Below are 20,158 nucleotides of genomic sequence, written 5' to 3' on the forward strand. Positions count from 1 at the left end.
TTATACTGGTCTCTTATCACAGGCAAAAAGAAAGGCTGCATTCAGACCAGGTCAGGCCTATTTTATGAATGAGACTTTGAAAACAAAACAAAAAAAATGGTGTTTTTCCCATGCCATGGTATAATACTTCTATACATCTTTACTTTAAACATAAGATAAGATAAGACTGAAATTAAAAGTGCTATAGGAATGTTATAGTGCAAGATAGCCATATCAAAAAGTAATGGACATTAGTATGATCATGAAAAACAAACATACCATTTTGACATCATCTGTCACAAGATCAAAATTTGGCAGGGAATTTTTTGGATTTTTTTTTATATCTTTGCTGAAAGGAGTAAAAAATGGTGGCAATAATAACATATTTATCATCATAAGTGCACATTAAGCTGTGTCATGCAAGGAAGAGAGAAAGATGCCATATTGTTTTAGTTTCAGAAAGCAGATCTGTTGGAATTATGTTAGATTTTAAAAACACTATCAGTAAAAAGAGCTCTGCAACTAGAGAAAGACTACTAAGCATTTCGATGGTAAGTTGTATGGTATGTTTACATCCGCATCTTTACATCCTTTTTTGCAGACCCTAAGTTCATCGCTGCCCATCTCATCCCAGACAATGATGACAGAGACAATGATAAAGTGTACTTCTTCTTCACTGAGAAGGCCACAGAGGCCGGTGACAGGGAGGGGGCCATACATACACGTGTCGGACGAGTGTGTGCGGTGAGATGCTTTATGAATTATTTGTTTGTTGTTTGACATTTATTTTGGATACTGTAAAAGATTATATTTCTATTTAGGCTACAGTACACTAGGGAACTGGACAACTTTGTGTTACTGACCGAGGTTTTGAGATATCTATCATTGAGTTTTGTGCTGTCACCAAATTTTTGTGGAAGTGAATGTTAATGGTGCACAAAGAATTGAAAAATTGCATGAAAATAGCTCCAGACACAATGTCCCACTTACTCTGGATAATCCCAAAACATAAGTCAGATACGGATATACACAGAAAGTTTGAGAGATTTTCTGTTGGCAGGTAGTGTGAAGAATGAGTGAAGCCAGATGGTCAGGTGAGCTACACAAAGCACGTCCTTATGGCCATATAAATATCCAGTCCCAGGAATAAGACATCTGCAGGGGTGTTTCATTTGAGCAGGAGGTGGTGGAGTTGTGAGCTGGGAGTCCATTTGGGCTCTCTTGTTTTCTGGAGGATCTGTTATGGGTCTCAAATTCTGAGTCTACGCCAGGCCTTCCAGTCTGATGTATAGATTCACCCCCCCATGGAAAAAGGTTATATGAGAAGATGAATACAGAGAAAAAGTGAGATATAAAGTGACAGTAATTTGATTTAAAGGTCCTTTTCTGCATGGCCACATACAAATGTCTGCAGGATAAATTTCCCGGGATGGAAGGTAGAGGTTTTATGGTTTTATTCTCCTGTTGTGGCAGTTAAAAAACCCTCTTGTGGAAAAGACAAATGTCTTTTGGGGCAAACGAATATTTACATTTCCCCAAAGGACTGTGAAGGCATCATGATATGCAGAATCATATGAATCCTTTCTCCTTCCAAAACACACACAGCTGTCAAATTGCCCAACTGTGATCCCCATGTGCTCTGCACGCTGTCTTACATTCTTTCACGCATTGATTTGTCTTAAAAACCATATGTTGCCTGTGTGCGCAACACACAAATATAAAGGTATGCGTAGAAGAATACACACAAATACACACACACATACACCGCTGCAGAATTTCCTTTGACACTGTTGAACTGTGCCAGAAAAGTTTCTGCAGACTTCTCAGACAAAATCCCACCTAAACCTTAAAATTTAAATTTGCTGTCTTCTTTGTCTTCAAATCTCCTACTCCTCTCTCTCCCCATCTGTCACATATTAGAGTATCTTCACTTCAGCCATCTTTTTCTCCCTCAGGCAAATCTCAATAGTTGTCATCACTTCCCCTGTGGTGCTTCTTGCCAAGAAGCCAATTATCACTGCTGATCCACACACACATACACACAGAAATGTCCATGCATGCTGTTATGTATAGACTGACACACATAGACCATTTCTTCAAATTTGATGTAAAAGGGACAAACATACACACAGATGCACACACTCCCTCAATATCTACGAGTATGTACTGTATTTACCATAGTAGTAGTAGTAGTAGTTTAAAGTCATTTAATACAGTTTTTGTCTGTACTCCAACATGCTGGATTTGAAATGATGTTCAAGTGCTGACCTTTAATTTGAAGGTCTATATCAGACAGACTTTTTATACATAGTGTGTTAAATTTAAGAGCCATCTTCACCTCTGTTTAAGTTAAGTAAAGCTTGAAATAAATTCTTTAGTTTCACCCACTTCAAACTGCTTTAACTTCAGATTGTTTGAATCCAAGTCCAGTGTGCTGGGGTACAGAGCCAACACAATGAAACTGAGTATTTGGAAATGAATATGCAGCTGTGTTTTATAGATTGTGTGTACTGTATTTCCGCCTTTCCTGCCAGAATGATGTTGGAGGCCAGAGAGTGCTTGTGAACAAATGGAGTACCTTCATCAAAGCTAGACTGGTCTGCTCTGTACCAGGACCTCATGGCATCGACACACACTTCAACCAACTGGGTGAGATTTTTACAAGGTTTTGCTTATGCACCTGCTCACTGTTGTCCTCTTTAACATAAATCATAAATTCTCCAACACACGAACTTCATAGGAGAATCAATTCACATGTACTAAATGATATTGTCTTTTACGTAAAACAGAGGATGTGTTCCTGCTGAGGACCAAGGATGAGAGGAACCCTGATGTTTATGCGATCTTCAGCACCATCAGGTGAAAAACCATGAAGCCTGATCTGTTTCTCGTCAAATATTTAATCTAATGAAATTATTTGTAAACATGTTCAAACATACATCCCCCCTCTCTCCTCCACAGTAATGTGTTCCAGGGTTTTGCTGTGTGTGTTTACCGTATGGCTGACATCAGAGAAGCCTTCAACGGACCATTTGCTCATAAAGAGGGACCCGACTACCAATGGGGGGCCTATGAAGGCAGGGTTCCTTATCCAAGACCAGGCGTGGTGAGTGATTGTTCATCAAGTAATTTACCTCTAAATTTCAAAATTTACTCAAATCTTTTAGAACATAAAACATAAGGAAATATATAAAGAAACACAGATGTCCTATCATTTATATACAGATGACACGCTGTTTTATATTCCTCTATCCTCTGCTAATCTCAATCTCGTAAACTGACTTATTAAAATTATTTTTCTATTTTTGCAATTAATTGAAGACAAGTTAACAAGTTAAGATACTTAAGCCAAAGGTTCTAAAAACTGGAGACATGGAATTAAACAAAGACACCAAATCCAAAACACAGTCAGCAGGTCAGGAACTTCAGAGTTGTTTTTATTGGTAATCACTTACTTGTGTCAGGTTTAGCCAAAAGGCTACTTTTACTTGAAGAACATGAAGTTATATTAATTCATATCTCAAACTGACCCTGTGAAATTGATTAATACATTCGTTTAAAATTTTACATTTGTTCTATTACCAATGGGAAGGCTTGAGCTTGTTTTAGAACACAGCAGTGGCAGCATAACGCCAGCCTCCAAAATGCTCATGAAGACCTTTAAAACATTTTAAACAAAAACTGAACAATATAACTATAACCATTATTGTGGAGCTATTGTATTAGAATTTAACAGTACTGTAGATGGATTGGTGGTTGTGGAGACCACAGAGAAAACTAGCTATACTATTTTACTCAGAGCTTAGCTGGATTTCTCCCCCAAAAACACCTTTAGCTAACGTAATACAGTTGTGTACAAATGTAATTCTTAGGGGAAGCACTTTTCTCAAACTACTGTATGTGGTAGTTCAGCTGTGGTTACTGTATACAGTACAGACCCTTCTTCTGTTTTCCATCCTGACTCTCAGTGGAGCCCTGTCATGTGCTCTCAACCACATCACTGTAATTCAGACTTGTTATACACACAAAGAGACGCGTGTAGACAACACACATACACACGATCCCGTCTCACGTGTAATTTCACCTCATTACCAGAGTGCAGGAGAGCGTATGGAGGCAAAATGAATATGAATAATGTGAGAACAGAGCGGACACCTTTGTGGTTTCACTCTACTGACTCGCTGATTAACAGGAATGTTTGGCCCGTAACTGAGAGTGTAAGAGAGAGAGAGAAGAAAGAAATGTTGGGAGAGAGGAAACAGGGACAAATGTGATGACTCAGGATGAAAGAGCACAGATGGAAAGAAGTGAAGGAGAGGGGAAGGAGACAGGAGTGAGAAAATAGAGGGGGGTGTTATCCTATCTGCTGTTTAAGGAGTAAAAATATTCTCTTCTTAAAATGACCCAGATTTTCTTACTTGCACCGATCAGAATATTAAAGTCTATTTCATTTTCTATTTCATTTTTTTGTGTTTTTCATTTCATTTTCAACAAGATGTAAGCTTTTCTGTATCCATCGTGTCTCCTTTCTTGCTTGTCAAAACTCACACAGGAATGGAAAATAAAAGTTCAGTTTCACCTTGTGTAAGAGTTCATTTGAGAGAGATTTGGTGGATTTACCCTCCCTAGAGATTTATCTTGGATTGTAATATTATTGTACATTGTTTAAATTCCTGTCAGACCTCATTCTGTAATAGAGGGGAGGATGGTACAGTCTCTTTATTGCTGATTTACCAGAGCTTTGGAGGTAATCCTACCTGGACTTTGGCATTTCATTTCATTTACTTTGTGATAAATTTGTTTGCCTGTCTCTGCCATCCCCACTGACATGCATGGTCATAATAAAAGCCTTGTGTTTGATACTTAAATATTGAGCTTTTGAGTTGCTACTACAGATTTTATCCTTGATAATCCATGCAGAATACAGCATAAAAATCATATTTGTGGACGGTCTAGATTGTTTTCAACGTGATAGTTCATTTATTTGAAAGGTCAGCTTTTATCATAAAGACGGTACTTGAATATCCTTTGTTTACCCGACTGAGTCAGGTTTTGAGTCTTCTCCAGACCACATCTGTTTAGTGATTGTCAACTGTTTACTTTAGTTTGAAACAGGATATTACAGGATTAATTAGTAAATAATAATTAGTGTTTTTAGGTTTCTGCTAACTTGAATTCAGATAAGATTATACAGTAGACTTTTTATCTTTTGTCATAAAGGTTTTAAGGCTTGATAGTTTGACATCAGCAGCAGCAGGTCACTGGTGTCAGATCACCTGAATGACTTGACGAAATACCAGTTTTTGTAGCTTCATAACTTTGTCAAGTTTGATGTCTGTGAAGGTTCTCAGTCATCAAGGTAATCTTTCGGGAAAAGAGTTAAATCTGGGACAACTGGACTTGGTTGTAGATCAGTGAAGACATATCACCTCTCATCCAAGAACAATTCTTAACTGAAGAAGCCTCTTGAATCTACAATCAAGTCCAGTTGCCCAAGACTTAACTCATCTCATTTGAGTTTGTTGGAGTTTTTGTTCTCACTTATAGTAACATTCCTGTGTCTTTTCAGCAACAATGTTTTCTTCTCTTTCAAAAAGTTGTTACATTGACATTATAATACCTTTACACTGTAGGTCTGCTTTAAATGCTCAAACAACAGCTCCTGTGCTGTTCTATGCTTTCTTACACTGTGGATCGTGGGCCATATTATAAAATGTTGCCAAAAAGGCATTATGTTATGTTTGACATATATTTGGGGATGTTCAGTATCTTTTGTCAGATTGTGAGTTAAACCAGAGAGGCTGATACAGAACTAGGGAAAGTAATTTTTTTTTTCTCAAATAATTGACGTGAATAGGTGTGTGCCAAATATGCTCAGCTCTTCTCTATCTCATTTATTCTGACTTGGCTCTTAGTTAAAGATTAAAAGCATCAAGCTGCAGCAAAGTTTGGATGACTTGACAATAGATTTTGAAGCTGTTCCAATTTAGGTTTTATGGGCTGGACAAAGAGATGAGGAATAGTATAGTGAACTGACATATCAAGGATGTGCATTGGAAGCTGCACATGTATGAATGTGGAAGAAGAACTTAACTAAAGACATGTTGAAAAAAAAGTCCCTATAGTTCCAAAAGGAAAGGAAATATGTTGTTTTGTTTTTGTGTGTAAAAACATCACAATTCAAAACAAATGTAAACAAGTGTACATTTTTGGGAAGTTACTGAGTTGAGCTTGGATTTGCGAACACATTCCACACCTTCTGGAATAAATTATAATTGATGCCATTAACATGTAGCAAACCATACTCAGAGGAATGCTCTATTATACATCAATAGTTTGAGTCGAACGTTCCTACACTGTTCAGATTCCTTCTCTGAAATTGAATCCAGACCATTACAGGGCCAGTGTGTGGATCAGTTACTGTTGTGATAAGCAGGAGTAACAATATTTCTACCATATGGGCGTAGAGTCTAGAATAACAATATCAGGCAATGAGATTTACACAAATACAAAATGGTCAAACGACCAAATGCTCTCTCAAGAATCTCATATGTGTAAGAGACCTGATCTCATTGAAATGTTTCTGAGCCTTAAGTTATAATACTTGGTGAAGTTGTCAGCCTCATGACTTTGAAGTATGCTTTCAGTTTAATCATTTGTTTCTGCAATTTTACTTTTCTTGACTTTACTGATGGAGCTTCTCCAAATCTCTCTGCCTGCCAAGATTCCCCTTCATGAAATGATCAGCTTGCTTGCTTCTTAGTTTCACAGGTTATTTTAAAGTAAAATCCTTTCTCTGCACTCTCCTTACTTGTCTTTTGAGTAAAACTATCATTCACCACTGAGACACTCAACCTCAGAAGAACCCTTTATATTGTTCTTTTTGTGTGCTCTGGCCAAATAAGACGAGATTGGAGTCTTGTGAACCCCGGAAGGAGCTCTGTAAAGAAAAAGTCAGCCCTTCTCTCTTTCATTGCTGTAGTCATTGATTTTAATTGTACAGAACTGAGGCTTACATCATCCTTTAATTGTAACAGGAAGGGGATGGATGAAGTGGCAGGTTTCTGAGGCTAAATCTGCTTTTAATGGAGGAACAGACAAACAACATTTTCTTTGTGTTCAAAATGTGTAAAACAGTTGCAGTGAAAACTAACAAAAAAGGGCTGTGTGTCACAAACTTTGCATTCTTTGCAAAGCATTGCTTATCTGAATCATGAGCAAACCCAGAGGTCATATGGTTTGCATATAATAGGATAATATTCAGCTCTCTTAATTATTTGAGTTATACAGTATCTTGGCCAAGTACCAGCACATTCATTTATTCATTACTACAGTGACACAAATGGGAGGATTTTTAACTAACAGCAAATTCTGCTTCTATAGAGCTGTTTCCAAACAGAACTTTACAACAGTGGTTGTGAACTTTCATCCAAAGTTTTCAGGCACAATAAAACTTCTAATGAGGGTTCTTTAAGACGACTTTAAGACCATAATTAGGCCAAAGGCACACCTCCAGTCATGGGAAATGGTGGGAATGCAGAGTCAAAGTGGAAAATGGCCAGAACTTTGCATTAAACTCTTCCTTCTGGCTTACCTCTGTTTGTCTCTGCCATTACCGTGTTCATCATCACCATCATCAGTTAGTCAGACAAGGATTATGCCAAAATAGCTCTGTTTTTAATGACCCATCTTTCTTTCCTTTGTTTCTTCACAACTTTCTCCTCCTTCCCTTCCATCTCTCCAGTGCCCTAGTAAAATCACCAACCAGCCAGGCAGAGAGTTTGGAAGCACAAAAGACTATCCTGATTCAGTGTTGCAGTTTGCCCGCAACCACCCGTTGATGTGGCGCCCAGTGTATCCTGCGCTGCGCCAACCTGTGCTTGTAAAGGCCAACATTCCTTACAAGCTGAAACAAATCGTGGTCGACCGGGTCGAGGCAGAGGACGGGCAGTATGATGTGATGTTCATTGGCACAGGTAAGCCTTTTCAAAATCAGGCATACTGTATGTACAGTACTGTATCATCTACACCTATTTTCAAGTTGGACTTCATCTGTTCACTTAGCTGTTATGAACTGAGGTTCTGAGGATGAAATAATGTAGACTTCCTGTTCCTGTTCTGTAACCGTTTGACTTACAGTATGTGATTACTTGTCTTTCAGATGTTGGTACAGTGTTGAAGGTCATTGCTCTGCACAGTGGAAACAGTCTGGAGACAGAGGAGGTCACACTGGAGGAGCTACAAGTCTTTAAAGTAAGTTTTACTCCATCAAACGTCTCAATAATTCTCTCAGTGTGTCTGTTTTTTAAGGTCATAACAAAGAAACTGCCATTACCCATTATCCAGATATTATTTCTTTCACAGTGTCAGATGCAGTTGTCAGATAATACTTACAAAGAAGAAGGAAACTTGTTTCAAAACCTAATAAATGTTTTCCCCCTCATTTCAAAGACTCATTTTCTTCTTTAATGTCCTCTCTATCACATTTGCTTCAACTTTTCTTATTGTAAGCTTTTTGGCACATTGTAAAACATCTGAGATCAATTATTTTCATCATTGTAGGTTCCCACTCCAATTACATCAATGGACATATCTGTAAAAAGGGTAAGTTGGTATGACTTAATTGCTAACTTTAAACCTCACTTCTATTAACCTAAACCAACCCCCTCATAATGACTTGTTCCCTTTCTTCTTATCTCATCATTTCAAACAGCAAGCCCTGTATGTGGGGTCTCCAGCAGGTGTGGCACAGGTGAAACTGCATCGCTGTGAGACTTATGGGAAAGCCTGTGCTGAGTGCTGCCTGGCTAGAGACCCTTACTGCGCCTGGGATGGATCACTGTGCGCACGATATGTGCCCAATAGCAAACGCCGCTACCGCAGACAAGACATCAGGCATGGAAACCCTGTGCTGCAGTGTATGGATCAGAATCTAAGTGGTAAGCATGACCTCTTACTTCTTTTGTGCCCTATTTGTTCATGATGTAAGAAGATTTCTTGGCCAGATACAGGGACATGACTCCTGAAACTGCAACTTTTAGATTTTACATATTAGTTTTTGTACAGATTAAACAAACAAGAATTAATCTTTTAATGGACTGATAGCACAGCAGGCATTTTTAACTTGTCACAGCAAGCAAAACACAGGTGGACTTAACAGAAACAACGGTTCAGTTCCAATAAGTGTCCCAGTAACAGGGACAGTGAACCGTCACATACAATAGCAAGACCTCTCCTTAGTGGTATGCAGCTATCATTAATACACCCTTGAGCTTCCTGCTATGACATGTCAAAATGTCTGCTGTGTAATCAGTCCCTTTGGTCCCTAAGCTTTAGAGGTGTTGACAGGCTGATTTTGTTACCAAGCCAGGTTAGCCAAGAAAGTGACCAAACATTGTAGTTGTATTATGCTGGGAAGGTTCAGGTTATGATGCTCCATTTTCAAGTTATCAAACAATAAACATTTTACTAAAACTGTTAAACAGATGACTGACTGAATCATTGAATCATTGAACACTTTTTAGAACTGTTCAATGAGTTGTCCTGGTTTCAAGGTCATGTTTGAAACTTTCTTCTATCTGTTAGCAAAGATTGGCACCTTCTTCCCAGGATACTGTGGATAAGCATTACTTCTTCAATGGTCTAGACAAGGGTGGTGCTCTCCTAACACACTAAACTATTTAGCTGCAGATAGGAAGAAGACCAGCAGGCTCTTCTCTTGTGTATACTAAACGTGAGTCTTCCAGGGGAAGATGCTATTGGACATGTGCCAGCCTGTGTTCGGATGAAGACTGTATGTGTCTGTTTGTGTTTGTAAGGGTCAGTGTATGTCTTTGTGCCTCTTTCTCAGGATGGAAGCCTAAGAGTGTTTATGTGAGCCAAGTCCAATTTGTACAAAGTCTGTCGGTTCATCACAGCTGTGTGAAACAGATGTTGTACAGTATATTAGACAGATTAACTCCTCAACACCACATGTCTGATTACACATTCAGTGCACATAGAGCACAACCAACCAATCAAATCTTACACCTTGTTAGGTTTTGAGAGAGATTTGTAATAATGGAAGATGAGACATGTCCATTTTTATAAATACTGTAGAGCTCCATATTTTTGCTATCACTGCCCCTTACCAATCTTGACTAAGAGGATAGGAAGACTGAATGAAAGATGATGATATACGTATGTGTGTGGGACAGAGAGATTGACACATAAGCTTCAACTATCAGTCATCAGCTATCATATGAAAAGCAAGAACAAACAAAGTAGAATGGCAAGAGAACAAGAGAAAATGGATAAAGGGGATGTCGAGGCGAGAGTAAGTAAAAAGTGTGAAGACAGACAAAGAAACAAAATGAGACCGTGGAGAGGCAGAGAAAAGGGTGTGTGTCCGTGTGTTAGATGTGTGTTTGCTCACCTGAATGTAGGTATGGTGCTAAGGGCCTTTTTTCTTTACGAGGTTTCTTTGTGCCAAAGTGTCAAGTACAATTCATCTATAGTAACTGGCAAAGATGCTGCCTGGTTTACTTGAAACTAAAATCCCCATTATAATCAGCCTGACATCATCTCTGTTTGTTTTCTGAGGTTTGCAGTTCAGATTGCAGCTTTTCCTTGTGTATAGTAGATAGCATTTTAGATTGACCTCCTTAAAGAAATCGTTTTGCTATTTGAAACTTTCCTGCTGAAAGTTAGATGTCAAGAAAAACTGGATTGTAAAAAAGGCAAGTTGTGGTTAAAACTAATCCCTGGTCTGAGCAGTGACTTCCTGGTAGGTGTATTTTCTTACCATCGGACACAGCCTGGCTAGCTGTTCCCAGCGAGAATAGCTAATTTGTTGCTGGCTTCAGCTTCATATTGAAAAGTGAACCAAGACTGGAATCTTCTCATCTAGCCCTCAGCTGGGGGATTTATTGTTTACAGATTGGTAAAGATACTGTAAAGTGTAAAGAGAATCTTACTCATAACTCAAGACTTGTTACATCCTATACTTTTGCAGTCTTGCATGAAGACTGACAGTCTTCATTTTCATTAATTCACAATCTTTCAAAATATATTTCTCTCAAACAGAAGAGCTTGATGTGACAGAGGACAAGGTGGTGTATGCGACTGAGAACAACAGCACCTTCCTGGAGTGTGTTCCTCGCTCTCCGCAAGCTACCGTTACCTGGCTCGTCCAACGTGACGACCGCAAGGAAGAGGTAAGATGATCAGTAAATAGCCATCATATCAAAATCAACATCAAGATGATATGAGTGTAACCTGTATACAGCAGCATCAGCATATTTTCACTGCATGGTACTAGAGTTGCATGATACCCACGGTATACACGGTACCCCGCGGTGCCAAATCATAACCGTCGCTACTATACTAGAAATTACTACCGTGGATTACTATACTACTGGTGCCAGTCTCCGATACATAGTGGCCGCCTCTACTCTCCTCCCGGCTTCTCACTGCATGCTACTCCTTTGTAAACAAACCAACATGGAACCGCAACCGGCTGTTCGTGTGTTTCTGCCGGCAAGAACGAACTCCGCGAAGACAGCTCCGCTTCGATAGAAACTCGCTTCAAAACAAACAACAAGCTAAAGTTCTGTCTCGCCCAGACACGGGACAACACACTCACCATGGCAGAAGCACCGGGCCCGAGCAGCGAGTCTGCCGTGGCGTCTTCGTCAGTGGCAACACTAACTTGTACAAATACATTACAGTTTATAAAAATAATAAGAATAAAAAAAGGCTGTATCACGATAATACCTGGAACCGCGATACTTTGTCTGGTATAGTATCGTGGTTACTCATTTTAGTATCGTGACAACTCTACATGGTACAGCTCGGCTCTACTAATATCAGCGAGGCAGAATAAGGTTGTGTAAAAGCAGCTTAAGATGGTAGTAACGTGGGTAAGCTTTTGGAGACAGATGAGGGGAGGAAAGAAACTCGTGGCCAAAAGTCGCCTGAGTAACTACTTTTAAAAGTGAGACTTGCGTGTGAATTTGGCACGTGGTTGACACATTTGACAGCCATTTGACATATGGTTGAAATTAAACAGTTATATTTCAAAGGAAAATGTACAACTGCTCATTCTCTTGAATAAACACTGAATTCTTTGTAAACCTTGACCGCATGCCTCTGAAAGCTAAAGTGTCACTCAATGTCTACTGGTAACTGTGACTGAAACACGGTGCTGAAAAAGTCCTTTTAAAGCGCTACTTAGAAAATTATGCCCACACCCACGGTAATCATTCATTTGTTTGAAGGTATTTTTCTCCAAGCTTTACCGTGTGCCTCGGTCAGCTACGCAAGTATTAAAGCATTACCAACCCTCTCCATTTCCTTGCAAATAAACATTTGCCTGCCACTCCAGCTGACAAGGCTGCCATGTTTGTGTTGGCAACAGAGGGAGAATCTGCAGAGGGGGAAGGTGCAGAAGGTAGACTGAGAAAAGAGAGGTATAATTGAATAAAGGAGAAGCTTGGGGTGGAGGTAGGTAAGGAAAGAAAATGAGAATGAGAGGAAAGAAAAAAAATTAGAGAAAGAGTAAAAACTAACAGTGACTGGATTTCATAGTACATTCTTGCTGTTGCAATCCAAGCTGAGAAAACAGTACAAAGACCCCAGTTCTTGCTTGTTCTTTTCTCTTGGATTACATGTTCTTTGACCACATTTTCCATTTCTTTTATTATTATTCAAATATTTTTATTGATTTTTATACACTCACAGTAGTACTTAATACCCCAGACAAGGGGGAAAGAAAATAATAGTAATAAAAACTAAATAATTAAAAAAATCAAGAGAATAAAACAGAGAAATTACTCAGTATACACAAAGTAGCTATACATACATACAAACACATATATGCATACACACATAACTGCATAGTTACATATAAACACAAGGGGGGGTACAATATATTGAGGAAGGGAGTTCATCCTCGAAATATTATAGAAGAAATGGTTGCCAAACTTTATAATATCTATGGTGCAGTGTATTTAAGTTGTTCAAGTTTGAGATGGCACATCACCTCCTCCACCCAACGCCTATTAGAGCGCCAACGCCAACTAAGGAGTATCAGACGTCGAGCCAATAGAGTGGAGAATGCTATAGCCTCAGCCTGGTGCCTAGTTATTGGTGTCTCCTGAGGGACGACCCCAAATAATACTGGTTTCTTTTATATACTTTGTGTCATCAGTGTGATGAATGGGCTGAAAAAAAACAGCACAATGTTCACAGGGAAAAATGCCATAATCTCATACAATGGCTTTGTCAGCAATTATTTTACTAATTCTTTTTTTCTCTGAATCATGTCATAGCATCTTAATTTTGCTCTATTATACATTAAAGTTAAGAATAGACACATATTCTCTCTCTGCCTCACTCAGGTGAAGCTGGACGATCGTGTAATGTCTACAGAGCAAGGCCTTCTGTTTCGTCGCCTCTTCCGCCAGGATGAAGGCGTGTACATCTGCCACTCCAGAGAGCACGGCTTCACACAGACCCTGGCTCGCCTCACCCTCGAAGTCCTCCAGGGTGAGACTGTGGACGAGCTCATGGCACGTGACAGCGCCGGCATCTCTGACTCGTTCAAAGACCGGTCTACAGGAGGATACAGGGCTTGGATGCCTTGTAGCGCATACAGCAGGGGAGGCTCATCAAGCCAAATCGGCCAGACACGTACGTGGTTTAAGGATATCATGCAGCTGATTGGGCCGTCGAACCTGCCGCATGTGGAGGAGTACTGCGAGAGGATGTGGTGCAACGACAAGCTGAGGAGGAAACACAAGAGCATGCTGGAGAAATACCGGCAAGCTCAGGAGAGTGCCAGGAAGGCTCGCAGCAAGAGCTCTGGTGAACGTAACCGGACGCCGAGGGATCTCAGCGCATGGGAGAAATAATGGAGAGAAGGCGAGAGGAGGTAAAGAAGAAGAAAATGAAAGAAGAAAAAGGGATTAAGACTACAGTATAGGACAATATGAATTAGTCAAGACAAGCATCATCTCCTAAAAGTTTGAACTTTGGGACTTCCTAAAATGAGGTAGATCAGAGTTGAACCAAGCAGAATCAGTGTATGTGTAGGTGAGGTGCGAGGGGTTGGTTCTGAATATGGCCCAAAATGTGTTTGGTTGTCTGGAAGCACAAAAGGAGACTGCTACTGAACTGAACAGGTTGTTGCTGAGGTAATGATGTTTGATAAAGAGGATATGAGAGGCAATCTTTCAAATACACTCTAAAGGATGCTTATCAAGGACTCCTCCCCCTCTCACACTTTAACCCTTGTATACTTTCACTGTTATTGAAACGAGAGACACTGCTTCCATTTCATCAAGTCAAAGAAAACCTTCAAAACTTCACAAATCTGAGATTTATTAAATATGTGCATGCTTGTGGACTAACTTTACCGACTGCATCATGGATTCTTTGATGAACAGTTTGCATCGGCTCCCGTCAAACTGGAGCTTAAAAAGAGAGGAACGCTACTTTTACATGCTTTGCATCTCTGGACTACAAAATAGTATGTTAGCCAAATGTCGCTCTGACAAACACTTAAACACACTTACTTTCCACTTGTTTTTCTCACTACCTTTTTTTTTCACCAAGCTGGGCAATGTCATATTTCACACAATGCAATCACTGGATTCATCACTTGGTATTTAATGGTCTTTTGCCTCGCTCTGCATTTGACTTTGTTTAAATTAAATATTCATGTGTGACTTCAGTTTAAGACGATACTGACCTTGCAGTATATTTATAAGAGGTATATGTAGCTCATACACACAAGCTTAAACACTCACTGTATCTGATCAGTGTACATAGACACACACACACACACACTTTTACATGAACTGAAATCTCACTCACATACCACACTGAAAGTTCAACTAGCTCAAACTGGAAGCTACCGTGAGACGACTGTTGATGGTTCAACAGATTAAAGGCACATTGCTTTGTTTTTACTGCTGTGGGTTGAACGTTCCATTAAACACCAGTTACAGATCAAACTCCCCACCGACCCTTAAAGGGATTTTTCACAGAGGCTTATTTCCATGCTTTTGGGTACATACCGTAACACCTCTGAGAATGTACCTAATGGCCGCAGTCAAGCTCTGATATTTGCTTCCTTGGGGATCTCATGTACCACAAATTGAGAAAAACTATATCCAGGCATACAAAGAATGACATTTTCAAATAATTTGTTCATTCGTTTGTTTTTATTTACTTAATTGTTTAGTGTAAAATATCAGAATTTGCCACAGCCCAAAGTGACATCTTCAAATAGATTTTTTATTTCCAACTGGTCAAAAACATACATGTTACATAACCTGACCTCTCTGCAGTAACTTCACCTCACACTTAAATCATCAACTACACTCATTTTCCCACAGTTCCTTTGTGTGTGCTGTAGCTCTCTAGTGACAATAAAAGGAACAATAGAAGGGGTCAGCTGTAACCTTATAGCATGTAATGGAGTCCTCTTGTGCTTTCTGCTTTGTAAACACTGGTTTTAAGACGGTTCATGGTTTAAACACATGATAATCCACATTGTTATTGTCTTCAGTTTTGTTGTTAAAATATAACTCTTTGCCACTTAGTGAAAAAAGTAAAGGTTTTCCTTTTATAGGTAACAGGTGAACAAGAGAACGGAGGGTTGAGTTCATTAATAAGATGAAATTTGGCTTCAGATGTAGAAAAAGTGGAGTGGAGGTCAGCAGAGACAGAAAAGCAAGAGTGGATGCCAAGTTTCACTTTCAGTTTTGATGGGCTGTGAGTGGATTGGAGTGAGATCTTTTGGACCTTCAGTAATATAATATAACACATTTTAAAAATCACAACCTGAAGAGGAAAAATTATATGTAAACTGATTTTTATTTTTATTTTTTACTGAAATTAGTTTTGAAAGTTGTTTTCAACTGTATCACTTGTGTAACAATTAGAATACATTAATAGATGCTTTGAAGTTGCATCACTAATCTACTTACATCCTCTGGTTCCAACTGTGCAAATCATGACTACACATAGTACACCTAATAGACAACAGAAAAGATGTGCCGATAATGTCTCTATAGTTAAAAATGTTCAGATTAAACATTTGATATTTATTTAATCATACATCTTTAATCTTCATCCCTGTACAAGTTTGTATTTGTAAGAAATCCAAGATGATATTATCTGCATTTTTCTGCAATCACTTTAACAGTCAAGTTGTAAAAAAAACAAAAACAGTTTCTAATCATAAACTGTACAAAAGTTAACCCTGCTTTTTGGATTGTTTTGGACACAGCTATTCATACATAGCCTGTTGTTGCCAAAGAAGTGAAGATCTCCAGTATGGTTGCCAGGGGATGAAATCCATGTAATACTTGTACATATGGAAGATGGTTTATGTTCATTGTTTAAAATTAGCCAGGAAGCAACACTAACACCAGTGAACTTGGTGACCTTTTTGTAACCTTTGTGGCGTGTGAATGGCTGAAATGAATGAAAAGAAGAGGAGTGAAGAAGAGTGAGAGCTTAAAACAATAAGGTACTATAAGCATCTTGTGAAGGTTGTAGTTGCAATTTGTTGAAAAAAATCCTAATCCCTATTAAAACCCATTTTCCCACAATTCATCAGCATGAAGTATTTTAAAAAGGTGACACATTTTTCCCCAGTTTGCACAGCACACTTAAGCACAGCAAAGTTTATTTTCTTAGTTTGAGGATTGTGAGACCGGCCATTAGACTCCACTTATGCTGTTTTGTCTAAAAATATTGCTCCTGATGTGTATCTAAACTGAGAGAAAATGATTGAATGACGAGAGAACAGTATGCATGAAACGAAGAGACAGATCGTCAGAAAGGTAAAACAGAGTTTAAAACTTGATTTTTCTTGAAATAAACCTTCCTCAAAAGCTCATTTTGTCTGTAACAATTTAAGATTTTAATATTGTCATATTTTTGTGGAAACAGCTACACATCTACTTGGTCTGTTCTCTGGTCTATGAAGATGAAAAAAGTGAATTTGTGTCATCAGAACATAAAAGGTGTTTGAGGTTTGACTTTTGTGATTGATTGTAAACTTACAGTGTGTAAACTTATGTAAGAAGTTTCCATTTTACATTAGATGTATGCCCTGACAATTTTTTTGTACGAGACAGTGTGTTGAAGCTTACAAAAATCAGTATGATATCAGTAATTTGTTTAATTTAATATGTGCATCACTGATTAAATATTAGTTATCTGTGCATGTTCAAAACACACACTGTAAAGCATCCAAATACACATAAGTTGTGCTGTAGTGTTGCTTGTTACATCTTTTAATCTAACTCATAAGCTGTCCACTCTCTATAGCTAGTTTAATGCGTTTGACAGTAGTTTTTAATCTTTTTCTAAAACACATGTTGAATTTACAGCCCTTATCCTGCCTTAATGTTCAATTGTGTTGTATTTTACAGTATTTATATGAGAACAAAGACTCAGACATTCATCAATGTGGTTGATGTATTGTGATAACTTTTGTACAACTAGGGCACTTGAGTCAGACTACACCAGTTGGTTTCACTGATTAGCTGCTCCTCCACATCACCACAGCTACTCAAGCAGGATCAGTCAGTGAGAAACGTAACTGCAGTGAAAGCATTTTTTAATGCTCTACCTAGGGCATCCATTGACTTGGAAGGTCAGTCCAACAAACACATCATGGTCATCACATTTGGCACTTTGAGGGCTCAACAAGACTTTCATTCAAAAAACACTTTTTACTGAACATACAGGCAACAACACTCAGTGTAGATTTCAGGCTATACGGTGTAAGGGTCCTTGAATTCAAAAATATTAACTTGTTGAACTGTCCCTTACTGTGCTGTGGGATCTCTGACAGAGCCTAATTTAAATGTGTATTTATGTTTTATTTAAGTGTCTCTTTACCATGCATGCTATGTACTTGTATGCTATTTAACAGCATTAAAAGTTGATTTTCTAACTTAAAGGAGGCGACCCCTGACTGTATGTTTTAAAAGAATTTTAGATTAATTTCAGATTTTTTTGGAAGACAGTCTATGTAGTATTTTGGCAGGACAAGGCTAATGGCGCCAGTGACATAAACAGTGGTGCCCTGAAATGAGCCACTTTCATAAACCATAGCTTTTACGGCACTGAACGAAGACATGCTCTATTTAATACTGAATCAACAACATGAAGAATGCACACCTGCAACAAGGCTTTTAATGTCAGGCTGGAAATGACTGGCTGTATGTCCTATGTCTGTTTTTGTTTCCTGTTAAACCTACTATCCCAAATGTTTTTGGCTAAAGGTTACAAAATCAAGACATTTTACCTTCATTGGCTTTTGTGAGCTGTTTTAATGTTACACCTAGGATTAGGTTAGGTTTCAGGTAATAACCATGGTGTTAGAAAATAATGCTGACACTGAATGTCCCTGTATTCTAAGTATAACAACACAAATGTGTCTCAGTGCAAAACTACTGGCTTTTATATGCATGAATGTGCAGATTTACAGACCTAGTGTTAGCCCATTATGTTACCCTGGGTTACTGGGTCTGACCATGCATGTGATTGGAGGGTAATTGGGCTGTTACACTTGTGGAAAACTGCAGTAACAATGGCTTCTTGTAGGTTTAGCAAACAGACCATCTCATAAACCTGCAACTGAACCCACTAAACGACTTCACACCCTGACAATTACTGCAACCACGTAAGTGCACACAAAGGCAGGATGAATCTGTGCACATGCTTTGCACACACAGATGTAAAGATGTGCATGCACAAAGACCCAGAAAACACACCTGTATAAAACTTTAGTATGCTAATGTACTGATTGCACAGCAGAGATTTTGACTCAAAGCTGAAAAAACGGACACACACAAAAGACACAGTAATGAAGGCTCCACTGAGTGTCTCATATAATTCAATCACAGGATCTCCCCTAGATAAAATGAAGCTATCATTAATACACCTGTGAGCTACCTTGCATGACATAATACTGGAGCCATATTCCTTATTCAAGTCTCTATTATTATTATTAGTCTCATATAAAATAGGAATTTATGGGTAAAAGCCTACATTTTTCCACTACATTGTCACTGCATGCAAGCTGCTGGTGGTGTCTTCCAAAGTCAGAGGATTTTTACACATTTTTACAAGAGGAATTGTTGAAGCCGCCTTAGCTCAGATTGAACTCATTCACACATTTTGTACAAAATAATGAAAGCAGGTTTTGATGAGGAACAATTATGACCAAAAATAGTTTTCACCTACATAACAGACTGCTCATGGTACTAGTTGGTAAACTAGTACCATGAGCTACTAACAAGCTACTAACAAGCTCACTGAAAGGCTCACCAAGGTTATTTGTATTTTCTCTGTTTTTATCTTCTCACACTATTCAAAAGACTTGATTGTACCATAGACTCATAATTGGCATATATTTGTCCACACTCAAGAGGAGCAAACATAACTAATTTCTTTATATCTTTCTCCATTTTGGATTCTGTGTTCCCTCAAAAGTCAGCACAAGACTGCTTGTTGTTAATCAATGGCACAGATTTGCATGACTAAGTTCACCAAAGTTGAAGCTCACAAAAAAAAATGTCATGGATTTACTGCAAACTAATCTACTGACTGCAGTAATTCATTTGTCTTGAATGCTGGTGTGACCAAATGTGTAATCATGTGGAACAGGGTAGTTTTTTAAGAATTTATTAATTCTTTCTTCCTTCCCTTCTTGCTCTCCTAACCTTAACATTATAACATTGTGTTTCTTTAATTCCTCAATTATCTCAGTATGTTATTCGCTCCTTTGATCTGTCGCTGGACATGATCTTGAAATATAGCTTACACAAAAGGGTGCCTGTATCATTTTCTTTTTACAAACAGCAGCTGGACTCGGAACAGACTCAACATGACTTTCCAAGCAAAGTGAAGTGAACTGGACAAACAAAGCCTGGTTCAGACTTTTATCTCAGCCACCTCAGTGAAGTGTGCTAATGCAGAACGACCTGTGGCTTTAATTCTAATAATTGGTGCTCTGTGTGTTAGTCGCACTTCATTAGGCAGCTGCAGGACTTGGTTTATGCAGGTGTTCGGAGGCATGCTGCACAGATTTTCTTTGTCAAAATGATTTTTTTTTTCTAAATATCAATGATTGTCTAATAATTCATCCAGAAGATTCATGCTCATAATTTTG

At 38.6% G+C, this 20,158-nt stretch overlaps 1 protein-coding gene across 2 annotated transcripts in view; it reads left to right on the forward strand.

Annotated features, from left to right (window-relative positions):
• The window catches only part of sema3bl (sema domain, immunoglobulin domain (Ig), short basic domain, secreted, (semaphorin) 3bl), a 61,742-nt gene extending 43,801 nt beyond the window's left edge, over nt 1–17,941 (forward strand). The window contains exons 7-17 of one of the 2 annotated variants that reach the window (XR_003463818.1): nt 581–723; nt 2,514–2,628; nt 2,769–2,838; nt 2,941–3,085; nt 7,724–7,955; nt 8,141–8,232; nt 8,542–8,583; nt 8,693–8,918; nt 11,044–11,174; nt 13,359–15,565; nt 15,596–17,941. Coding sequence is in view for 1 of the 2 variants with exons in the window: in XM_010740897.3 (XP_010739199.3) it covers nt 581–723; nt 2,514–2,628; nt 2,769–2,838; nt 2,941–3,085; nt 7,724–7,955; nt 8,141–8,232; nt 8,542–8,583; nt 8,693–8,918; nt 11,044–11,174; nt 13,359–13,871 (1,709 nt within the window). In the remaining variant the exon portion in view is untranslated. Of the gene's footprint in view, nt 1–580; nt 724–2,513; nt 2,629–2,768; nt 2,839–2,940; nt 3,086–7,723; nt 7,956–8,140; nt 8,233–8,541; nt 8,584–8,692; nt 8,919–11,043; nt 11,175–13,358 lie in introns of both variants that reach the window. The other variant, XM_010740897.3, reaches the window with a different exon arrangement.
• Nucleotides 17,942–20,158: the final 2,217 nt, after the last annotated feature.

Source organism: Larimichthys crocea, chromosome XV, assembly GCF_000972845.2.
Source record: "Larimichthys crocea isolate SSNF chromosome XV, L_crocea_2.0, whole genome shotgun sequence".
Classification (NCBI taxonomy): Eukaryota; Metazoa; Chordata; class Actinopteri; family Sciaenidae; genus Larimichthys; species Larimichthys crocea.